Source organism: Salvia splendens, chromosome 1, assembly GCF_004379255.2.
Source record: "Salvia splendens isolate huo1 chromosome 1, SspV2, whole genome shotgun sequence".
NCBI lineage: Eukaryota > Viridiplantae > Streptophyta > Magnoliopsida > Lamiales > Lamiaceae > Salvia > Salvia splendens.
The window spans coordinates 19,871,217-19,883,123 of NC_056032.1; the positions used below are offsets into that span (position 1 = coordinate 19,871,217).

General features: G+C 40.6%; 1 protein-coding gene across 1 annotated transcript; it reads right to left on the minus strand.

The window, feature by feature from the left end:
• Positions 1 to 5,303: 5,303 nt before the first annotated feature.
• Positions 5,304 to 6,569, minus strand: LOC121745028. The gene is made up of 2 exons (XM_042138814.1): positions 6,258 to 6,569; positions 5,304 to 6,161 (listed from the first exon to the last, which is right to left on the minus strand). Exons 1-2 carry the CDS (start codon positions 6,567 to 6,569, stop codon positions 5,304 to 5,306), a joined length of 1,170 nt encoding a protein of 389 aa, XP_041994748.1.
• Positions 6,570 to 11,907: the final 5,338 nt, after the last annotated feature.

The window sequence follows — 11,907 nt, forward strand, 5'->3', positions numbered from 1 at the left end:
CCAAGGGAAGAAAGACAACTGCTCCAACACTGAAGGAGCCTATCCAGAGAGAGCATGAAAAGGGGTGGCTCACCAAGACTTGGAACGATCTATTTCCTCATGGAGGCAACTCTGGGATGAAAGGGGATCTCGGTTGATATTTAGAGGCGTCGGGCATACGACTTAAAAAGTTGCGCTACAATGGGAGGCAACCCATGAAAGGTATCTTTTATTGTTTTATGTATTTCTTTTTGTGTGGTTGCTAAGTAAGCTTCACCTCTCCACCAACGTTTCAAACTTATGTCTTTGCGTAGCTTTGAATTAGCTTTGAATAAGTTTAGGGGTGATATGGTGGATGGTGAAGTTTACTGTACTGTTTGTGGATGGTGAAGTTTACTGTTTTTTTAGTTTATTTTTTAGTTGATTTTTTATTTTGTTAGGACTTTTTAGTTGAGGATGAATAACCTCCCTTGGATGAACTTGAATGGGGGGTGGAGAACAATAGAGTTAAATTCTGGCATATGTGTTGGATGAGTTGTTTATGATGCTTAAAATTCTTCGAAAACTTGTTGATACTTTTAAGCATGCTTGTATGTTCTATTGTGAGCTGATCAAAGTGAATTGCTCGTTGCCTTGTCCATTGCCTATACCTAGTGAGATTTGAGCCTATATTTTTAAAATGTGTGATTTATCATCAATATGTTATATGTTTCTAGAACTTGCTCGCGATCTTCCTTGAGTCTACATAGTGAATATAGAGATAGGAAGTGACGTTAGGCCATCCATTCTAGCCTATTAAGACCTTCACCCTAAAATACAAATTATATGAGAATTCCTTGCTAGCCAAGTTTGAGCCTAAAAACCTTTTTTTTTGATAGCTAATCAAGGGGGGATGTGTACCTAAAAGGATAAGTTTGGGGAAGAGTTGTGATTTGGTAAAAGAGTTGAGTTGAAAATCTTGGGAAGATGGATGTATACCAGATTATTGAAAAAGGAGTTGTAAAAAGAAAGAAAAAAAAGAGAATAATTTGGTGGTATAAGCTAGGCAAAGCCTAGAGGTGGTATAAGCTAGGCAAAGCCTAGAGGAGGTATAAGCTAGACAAAGTCTAGAAGTACGGAAAAAGCCAAGTTTGGAGGAAAATTGGTAGATGGGAAAAGTCTATTAGACTACTGAGGAGTTGATATGATTAAGAGTGGAAGTATTGTAGTTCTTCGGGATTATGAGTCATTTTAGCCAAATATTCCTCACCTAACCAAAAAGCCTACATTACAACCAAAATGTAAGACCTTTCAGATCCTTGAACTATAGTCACAACATAGTAGAGGAGAGGTTAGATTTCGAGCAAGCTTATGGTAAACTATGCATACTTGATTGATCTGAGAGCTATTTCTTGCCTATACACTTTTGAGAGTGAGTGATTACACATACATATACATATCTTGTGAGAGGCAATTTGACAAGGTTGCAGACGTGAAAGTAACTCGAAGCAGTGATCAGTTTGATGTGCTTGTGTGTGAAGTCGTTGATACATGATACATTTTTATATACTGAGGCAATTATGATATCCGACTTATATGCACGAGTTTATATTTAGTTGTCTTCTGTCTCTTGTTTGAGGACAAACAAGTGATTAAGTTTGGGGGAGTTGATAAACTCAGATTTTAACTATTTTATTAGACATTAAACATGATCCTTTGTGTGCTTTCATTGCATTATCTTAGAGTTTATGTCCATATTTCATTATAAAGGTGCTTTGATGAGTTTATCTAGTGTTTGAAGTTAAAATAGGTAAAAAATGGTCAAAATGAGCCAAGACGAGGCTGTGGTCTGCTTCAAACGTTAATCTGCCTATAAAGATGGGGTCCAAATCCTATTTTGAGACTACCATTGTCTTCATCATCAAAAGATCTTCGCGTGGGTACCTCACACGCCCCAATCGGAGTTCGGATGAGAGAGATATGGCCGATCTACGAAAGCCGCGCGCGACTCCCTGGAGTGCTATCCGACCGGGTGGATTTTTATGTTGAATAATTCCACCCGGCCGGGTCGCCAGTTTTGTTCATGAAGAGTCCAGTGGCTTCTACCCGGCCGGGTGAATTTCCTATGCAATAATTCCACCCGGCCGGGTCCATCTATCTGACGATTTTTTAATGCCAGACGCGATTTTTTGGAGAAAAAATAAGAGGCAAGAGCTAGGGCAACGAAATTCATTTTCTCCGAGCCGCAAAAACACACTCTCTCTCTCTCTCCGAAGAACTCTTGGAAGAAGATTGAAGATTCAAGCTTCGATTCCTCCGCCAATTGTAATTTGTATCATGGCTTCCTCTGTTTTTCTTAGTTTCTTTTTGTTTTATACTTTGAATATGAGTAACTAAACCTTTCATGTAGAATTCTTGGTGAAGGTGCATTGATTCATAGTTTTAATCCAATTAATTTAATTTTTATCTTGCTCTTGTAATTGTTTGAATTATTCTTGTGCTTTTTCCTATCAATTGCTTGATCACCAATTGGGAGTGTAGAGTTTTTTAGAGTAATTGGGAGATGAAATAATTATTCTTTAAAGAGGAATAATTCACACCTTTATTCAATAAAACTCGGGAGAGTTGAGATTCTGAGTGGGATCATTAATCTAATCAAACTTTTGGGAGTTAGGTCTAAGATTTAGAAGGAGACTTCACTTATTACACCTAATCTACAGATTTCTCACCTCGGGAGGGTGTTTAATCTACAATTGTGATTGATTCAACAATTCTAGAGACTTTAAATGGTAAATTGGTTTTAATTGGGTTAAGCTATGAGTTGTGCATCGAATCCTTGAATTTTGCATATTTCTTCATCATCTTACACAACTTGCTTTATCGCTCTCTTGTTTAATTGTTCTAATTTAATCTATGCATTTACATGTTTCCAATAGTTGTTAGTTTCAAAACCAGATTGTCTGGATAGTAGTTGAAATTTATTCGTGGTACTTAGGTTTACACTTAATTGTCTCTGTGGGATACGATATACTCTTGCTTGCTATTTGCTACGATAACCCCGTACACTTGCGGGTATTATTTGGGTAAAATAAAGTTGAGTCATTCTTCCAGTTGGTTTTCTTCTTGTATGTCCTGCTGGCCGGTTGCTTTCTTGCCTTATGCTTCGCACACACACAGTCCCAGTGGCTAGGAGATCATATATGGGTATATACGGCTAGAAAGTGGGGTTCTAAAGGTGGTTTTTTTTTAAGGGGGGTTTCCTACTGCCTTCAGGTCTTGCTACACGTGGTCACCTTACCCTAGACATCATGTGGCAGCCACTCTTTTCTTTTCTGAATTAGTGGAAAGTGGTTCCACTTTAGACTTTTAACTCGTATTTTAAGAGATCTTTTGTGTTTGGCTCCAAGGATGGGCTTTTCTCTCACACTTGCATCATCTGTACTGACTAGGAGGTACTAAAGGGGGTGGTTTCCATCTTTCAGCATGTCCTATCTCCTTCAATTCCCCTCACCGCCAGTTCGAGGTAGTTGAGTTTTAAGCCCAATCAACACACATAAGAAAAAAAAACTAGAACTAGAAAGACACTAACACAAACACTAAACACAGACTACACATATATACATGTCATACTGGCCGTTGCATCCCCCCTCCCACATCGCAAGTGTCTGCCCTCAGATAAGGCTGTAAAGTGTAAAAGGTAATGGCCAGTATGGCTGACACACAGACAAATCAAACAAGAAAACACATGTTTCTAAAAACTTCTCACACTTAGACTATATAATAGGCTAAGTGGGAGAATTAAAACCTAACAGAACCCAACAGACACAAATATATATACAAAACTCCTAACACTTAGGCTACGCAGTAGGCTAAGTGTGAATTAACAGGCACCAAAAAAATAAAAACACATAAACATAAACACATGCGCCAAAATAGGAAACCACTTACTTCTCACACTTAGACTATATAATAGGCTAAGTGTTATGAATAGGGTTTACACACATTATGCTACCCAAAAAAAATCAAGAAAAACTAAAACTGAAAAAGAAAAAGAAAAACTAACTTGTCAGGGGGGGTGGTGGTCACTTGTTCCTCCTGCTCCTTCGTGGTGCAGGTGGTTCTTCAGACTCTTCTCTCTCAGACTCGGACTCACTTCCCTCGGATTCTGACTGCCCCTCGGTAGCTTCCTCCTCTGTCTCGGTCACTTCCTTCTCTGGTACTCTTGGTTCATCAGTTTGGCCTACGTGGCCACTCGTTCCAGCTTCTCGTACTAGCTTCCCTGTTCCCAACTCCTTCAGAATTCTTTCCATTACATTCAACTCCGCCCTAGCTCGCCTGTTTTCTTTCGCTAGTTCCGCCACTACCCTCTCCAATCTCTCTTGCCTCTGCGCTTGAGCCTGTGTTCCCTGGCTAACTGCAACTCTCCCGGCCGAAATAGCTTCTTCCCCTATCGCGTAGAAACGCGGTACTCCCTGCCTCATGTAAACAGTACTCGTTCGGACAAAGAATGGTGTGTCAAACAGACCAGGGGGGTCCACCATGGTAAGGGGGGATAAGTCTTCAGCCTCCGAGATGATGATGTTGTTTCTGACGAAAATGCCCAAGATATGGCAGAGAGAGAGGTTTCTCGCAGGATGGGTGGCAATGAGATGGCATTGGTAGGCGGTCCAGAATCCCAGATGTATTTTCCTCCCGCACTTGGCGCACCAAAGGAGGTATAGCTCTGTCATGGATGTTCGGACGGCCGAATTCGATTGTCCCAGCAAGTTGAAATCCAGGTGGAGTTGTACCAGACGTAAGATTGGATTGTTGAAATGGATGGAGCGAGAGATAGTAGAGGCGAACTGGCCGGCGGCCGGGTGAGTTAACTCCTCCCATGCCTCTTGGGGCTCAAAGTCTACGTGCCTACAGGGAATCCCCCGTTCCCTGCTCCTCCATTCTGGCCCTATGGCCTCCTCGAGACTACACATTCCCAATCTCACTGTCCACTCTATCAAACTCATGCTTATCTCCCCTCCGAACAACCTGAAACTTATAGAATCCTCGTCCAAGTGTGTGGTTACTCAAAATCTGAATGTAGTAAAGAACTCTTTCGCTAGCTTAACAGGGATATTCGGATCCCTATTCTCCAACAACCACTCGAAACCTAATGCACGAACATAAGACAGAAAAGATTCACGGGCATCCAACTCATCGAGAGAAGGAAAATGAAGTTTCCTTACCACACTTAACTTGCTTACTCCCGTCATCCTTATCCTTGAAAGCATCTTGTAGCTTTTTTTAGTCGAACAGCTTCATCTCCTCCAGCAGCTTACCAGTGAGCTCTATTGTTCAGCGCTTGTACCTCAATCTCTCTGATGGGGGATGTAATAGCTCCTGGTGATTGTGCGGGAGCTGTTGTTCTCTGCACTCCTCATCCTCCAAGGAAATGTTACTGTCGGAGTCAGACTCTTCACTAACGGCATAGTCACTGTCGCTTGCTTCCTGGTGGTGCGGTGTGGTTCTCTGAGCTGGATCTGTGATAACGAGCCTATGTTGCTTGTGCGCTGTCTCTTGGTGCTTGGCTTTCTCTTGACAGGGGCTTTCCCCTTTCGTTTCCTCTCCTCTTGGTACCTGTCCTCGTCACTATCAGGCTTGTCTTCCGATTTCTTTCCAGCTTGTGTTGAAGGCTGGTCCTCGTCACTATTAGGCTTGTCTTCCGGTTTCTTTCCAGCTTGTGTTGAAGGCTGGTCCTCGGCAGTAGGGCGGGTCTCTACGCGGATACGTGTACGGTCGTCTCTTTGCTCGACATGACCTACTGACTGAGGTGCGAGGTCCAGACCCTCAGCCACCTGCTCAATCTCATCTCCCTTGTCACTCGGCATTGGGGAGACCACTTCGGTTTCCATAGCAGTATGCTGCAAGTCAGTAGCAGATAAGGACTCCTCCCCAGGTTTTGTGGAAGTGCTCTGTTCTTCTTCGCTTAAAATCACCACTGGATCTTTTGTTGTGTTTGCCCTCGCCTTGCTAGATGCCCATTTTCCTAGGCGTCTCTGCGATACTCTCTTCGGTTTTGGTCGTACTGCCTTGGGGTCGTTCTTCAACACTAACTTCTGCTTGACGGCCTTCGGTTTTAACACTGGCGGTGCCGCTGGTACCGGTACCTCTGTTCTTGCTGCTGTTTCCTCTTCCTCAATCTGCGCATCACTTCCCCCCGCCTCTGTCTAGGGAGTTGTTGACTCTGTTTCTTCAGCTCTAGTCTGCCTTTTTTCCACCCGGTCTACTGGCTGGTTAGATAGGCGTTCTGAGGTGTTCCATACTCTGGTTTCCTCACTCTTTCCTACTGCCCCCGATGCGAGGTCCATACCCTCAGCCATCGTGGCAGTGTCATCATCCATCCTAGTCACTTCGCTTAAAAGCGCTTCAAATTCCTCATCATTAATGAGGCCTTGCTTCCTGGCTGTTTCATTCAGATCTATTTCTTCCCTCGCGATTTCCTGGGGATTGGTCTCCGCTAACGGCGTTCTTTCTAGTTCATCTCCTCCCTCCCGTCTCTTTTGTTCCCTTCTTCTCCTCTCTTCGTGTTCCCCTGTGTCAGAGTCGTAATAGGCGGAGATGGGGTCAACTTCCATCGAGTTGCTTTGTTCTTGAGTCGGGGAGGGTTCCGAGGGCTCTGATGGTGTGGCCGCCGAGGGTGATTCCTATTCTGGATGGGTTACCGAGGAGGTCGGAATGGAAGTGGGTGGTTGTACTGTGGGTTGCACATTCGGTTCTGCTGCAGGTATTGTTGAGGTTTCTCCGGTTACGCCCTCTTGTCTACCGATTCGGCTAAAATTTGCTAACTCAGCCTCCCAGTCTCTATGCGGGTCTTGTTGTCGAAGGAAATCCGCCATTATGTCCAAAGAAAACATCACCGGAGCCTGAGGGTTTGGCTCCTGCAGTTGCGGGTTCGGCAGCCGTTCTTCCGGTGGCGGATGCGATTATGGGGTTTCTTCTCTGTGGGTTGAAGGGGTTTTCGCACCGGTTTATTTCTTTGCCCATTTCTTTTTTCCCATGGCTAAAATCGATGGTTTCTGGTGGTAATGCGGTGTTGGTTTCTGCGGATGACGGCAGAAAAAAAAATTGGAAGAGAGAATTCGCATGTGAGGGTTTTTGTGAGATGAAGGGGGAATGGTTGGAATATGAGAGTAGAATGGGCAGTTGAGGGTTTGTAACCGGCTATGAGCGGTTTCCAGGTTGGCGTCGATTCGCGTGGGAGGCGGTTGAGAATTTTTTTCACTTCATTGTTCCTGAACAAAAAAAAAGATATGGCTGCACAAATATCCCTGCCTACCGAAAAGTTTGCATTCGCACGAGTATGAGTCATCAGTCTTATCGTGACTCACAAAATACGAATTGCGATTGTTGTCCCCAAGCTTGTAGGTGTCAACCATATCTGTAGATGAAAAACCAAGTACGCGGCATCTGTCATTACCCTCAACAATTTCTTCTTGTGTTTTCTATAACATACTATCGGTGTACAACGTCGAAGCATGTTTCTCTAATGGCAAAGTAGTGGCCAATATGGGCAGGGCAGTTGCATCATGGTAGTCCAACTTTGTTCTACCGTTCCGCTGAAATTCAACGGCAATATTGAAATTCAAGTAGAATTCGGTAATGTTAGCTCGGGGCTTCAAATTTTTTTTGTAGAAGCAGTTCTCCAATTCGGATAAGGACGTAGTCCTAATCATCGAACCCAGTCGAAAATCACTGAAGTACGTCGGTATCCAGAATTGCCTATAGTCTTACAATGTGTTGAACCAGTCAACGTCGGTATCCAGAATTGCCTATAGTCTTACAATGTGTTGAACCAGTCAACGTCTTCCACCACTCCATTCCACTCCTCTTCGAATTCGTCGGGTTCAAGCAGGTCCGACCAAACGCATGCATTTAACTCCTTCTTGAAATCTTCGTCCATCAGCAACCTGTTTGGAACCTTAGTGGCCAACTTATGCATTATATGCCACATACACCATCGGTGTCGAGTGCCAATAAGAACCTCTTCAATAGTCGATCTCATGCCTAAGTCTTGATCTGTTACGATCATTTTGGGTGCTACACCCATGCATTCAACGAAATGTTTGAACAACCAAGCAAATGCCCCTATTTTCTCATTGTACACCAATCTGGCGGCGAAGGTTACAGGTCTTCCATGATTGTCCTTTCCCGTGAAAAGTGTGAAGATCATACAATACTTGCGTATCACAGAGTAATGCATCATTCGCATCATTACCAATGAATACTGCATCATTAGCTATGAATAATGTATAGGAAAAGCGTTGTAATGCAGAGAGTAATGTACAATACATGCGTTGTAATGTACAATATAGTTCATTGTTATGTATACCTGTTTGTGTTGTACGTGGAGTCAAACGCCACAATATCACCAAACATATGGTAATTCCTCTTCATCAAACTGTAACACCAAAAGAGAGCAACCAACTGGTTAGTAGCATTAACTTCGTAGTGATATGTGAACGCCTCGGACATTTCCTTCTTCTTAGCCATATCATCCAACACCATTTGCACGTCGAAACCATGTGCGTATGCTTTGATGTCTTGAGAAGCGTTCCTGATATCCCCGACAGTGCAACCGACAAGTTCAAACCCACCCACTGAGAATTTCCTTCAACACCTTAAAGGTAAGTGTGTGGCCAATATTAGCCTTGGAATAGTCAAGAATGAATTTGTGATGTACATCATCCAACTTTCGATTAAGTGTCATAAAATGCTGATGCTCTGACTCAACCATATAATGGTTATGAACCTCGTTGAACTCCTGAATAATATAACCTGGAAGTCCTCCTTCGGAGAAGAACTCCTGAATAATATGAACCTCGTTGAACATGCACTCAATTATTCATCCTCGTTCGACTTCTTGTTGTCTTCCCTATTGCATACAACATAATACCAAGTTGTAACATCTTCCGTCTTCCTCATTCCTTGTTTGCGTGTATCAAAACCAATAGCGCGGGCATATACATCGTAAAACGCAAAAGCGAAATCTAGTGATAGGAACTTCTGACCAACGACGGTCTTCAATTCTGGTAAACATTCAGGAACAACCACCACTGTATAAAATAAAAAAAAATGGCTCAACAAACATATACATTACAGATCATAAATCGTCCATTATTGAGTCAATAAAAACCATTACACAGTAATATATGTACATTATGTTTATCAATTAAAACTACTGCCTAGCCGAGATGATATCTAAACCATAGATGAATGACTGAAACTCGTGGAATTTGGGGGCAGTTTTGTTACTTACTACATAATACACCCTAGCCCTAAGGATTGCTAAACCCTTGGGGAATACATGAAACGTGCGCCGAACAATCAAACACGGCCAATCTTAAACTAAACCCTGAAATTGTGTAACATATATAAACAAAAAAGCTCAGAAAACCTTATTGCAATGAACAATTACTCCACCAAATCGGTTTTTAAGTGAACAAATCAGTTTAATAATCAACAACGTAACAAATTAAATTACCCTCTTCCATTTTTGAAGAAACGAAAACAATCAACGACTACTTCAACATAAACGAATTTGTAGGAGGAAAAACAAAACCAAATTTTTTTGCGAGCATGACTTCAACAACGTTTTCCTTCAACGGCGACTGTCTTCAACGGAGAAGAAAGTATGAAAGTTTGGAGAGAGAAGAATGAATCGTGTAATTCCAGAAGAAAAACCGCTGCAATCTTTTGATGGAGAAAATCAAGCAACTTACCATAACCAACTCAATTGTGTATACCAAAAAGGCCCTTTTGGATTTATTTAATCATTTAAATTAAATACATGTGGCATTATTTTCAACCATCAGATCTTGAAATTGAATGGCTGAGATTTAGTTGGATGCTTGAACAAAACATAGAAAAAGGATATGAATACATCCTTATATATATATATAGGGATGTATTCAGATTAATGTGCAAAAATCTGTTAAAAATGAAAACTAATTTCACCCATTGATTAGGTGTGGTCTAATGGGCGGTTTTATTGCCACGTGTGATTGCTGAAAATTAATTAAAAAAATAAAAAGGGGCAGATTTGGAAGATTCAATTTAGACGCTTAATTGCATTCCATGATTCTCTCCTTGCAAGTTTGGAAATTATGCATCCCTAAATAACTGCACACCACCGTACGCATAAAATATTTAAATGATTCATTTTCCTTAATTAGTACAAATAAACTTGTTTGTGTACCATAATCAAGAAGAAGTTGTAGTACGTATCATTATATGCATTGAATATTTACATTTTCATTTGATTTTTTCTAATTTTGTATTGCTCATTTACATCCAGTAATCGTAACTATAATTCCATTGTTTATACCCCATTGTATATTACAGAATATATTGATCCATGCTAAAAATAATGTATGAATATGGTTGTTTAATGTATATGCCCACTTGTGATTAATGTAGATTATAATTGGTTTAAAGTGTGGCAAAAGTTAAATTCATTCCCCAAAGGATTAAGCAATCCATGGGGCTAGGGTATAGTACCTACTCAATAACAAAACTTTCACCACGGGAAGGGAGTTAGAGCCATTCCATAGGGTTTAACAATCCATCGGAATAGGACATATTACCAACGCTTGCCTATACTTTCTGTTTTTATTGTTTGATTATAATGCACGTAAACGTTATAATAATGTATGAAAACGGTATAATAATGTACGTAAGAAGTTGTTTAATGTCTTGCAACACGTTGGATCCATACCATTTGGGTTTAGCGATCCATGGGTTAGGTTGTAGTACCCACACACTATCATCACCAAGGGTAGGGAGTTTGAATCATTCCCCTAGGGGTTTAGCAATCCGTGGGCTAGGGTATAATACTACCACAGGCATTGAATTTTGTTTTTTATGTGTATTTAGGATTTCATGCAGTAAATAATGTAGGAAAATTGGCTTTAATGTACATGCATCATACTAAATGATGTGCCTATGTAAGGATTTAATGTTTGGTGGGATTTGAATCCATACCATTTGGGTTTAACAATCCATGGGGCTAGGTTGTAGTAACGACTCACAAAATGAAACCATCACCAAGGGTAGGGAGTTTGAATCATATCCCTAGGGTTTAGCAATACATTGGGCTAGGGTATAGTACCACCACATGCATAAAATTTTGCTTTCTAATGTGTGTTTTGGATTTTATATAGAAAATAATGTACTAATATAGTCTTATAATGTATATGCCTAACAATGAATAATGTACTAATGTAATAGTTTAATGTATATTTTTTCCATCAATTTAGTTTCAGTCATTTTGATAATGTACATACTTATAGTTTTAATATACAGTACATTAATCGCAAATAATGTACCAATTAACCTGAATAATGTAACCTAATAAGTGTAAGAATACAACAGAGACTACTACACATAACAATAAATAATTAAATCCTACAAGAACGGCTCTAACTCATTGCCCTTAGTGAACGTTGTGCTACTGGGTTGGTATTACACCCTAGCCCCATGGACTATTAAACCCTTGGGGAATGGATATAACTTCTGCCCCTCATCAAATGAATTATAGTCTACATTAAAATACAATTTTCGCACATTATAATCTACAACACAATAATAATGTAGCACATCTTTGAACATCTTTAAAGCTTGTCGTTGCGTTAATGCATTGGGCATATCATCGTCAAAGTCATCCTCGAATCGATTCTTGCACTCGTTGAACCTACTCATAAACACATACAATGCAATATCAGTTAATGTACATCTATGGCTAAATAATGTAATAGAACATGATGTACATATCTAGCTACATGATGTAAAAGAACATGATGCATAAAATTAGCATCAATTGATGTACTAATCTATCTAAATGATGTTTTAAAGTCATGCACAAGTATGCATATATAATTAGCATTGTTTCCTACTGAAATAATTTACAAATACAAC

What these genes read in the sequence shown, in the direction of transcription:
- LOC121745028 (XM_042138814.1), bottom strand. Translation starts at nt 6,569, where the DNA reads ATGGAAGTTGACCCCATCTCCGCCTATTACGACTCTGACACAGGGGAA. An exon ending in GAAAGAGTGAGGAAACCAGA is followed by an intron (nt 6,162 to 6,257) that starts GTATGGAACACC and finishes ACAACTCCCTAG; the next exon opens with ACAGAGGCGGGGGGAAGTGA.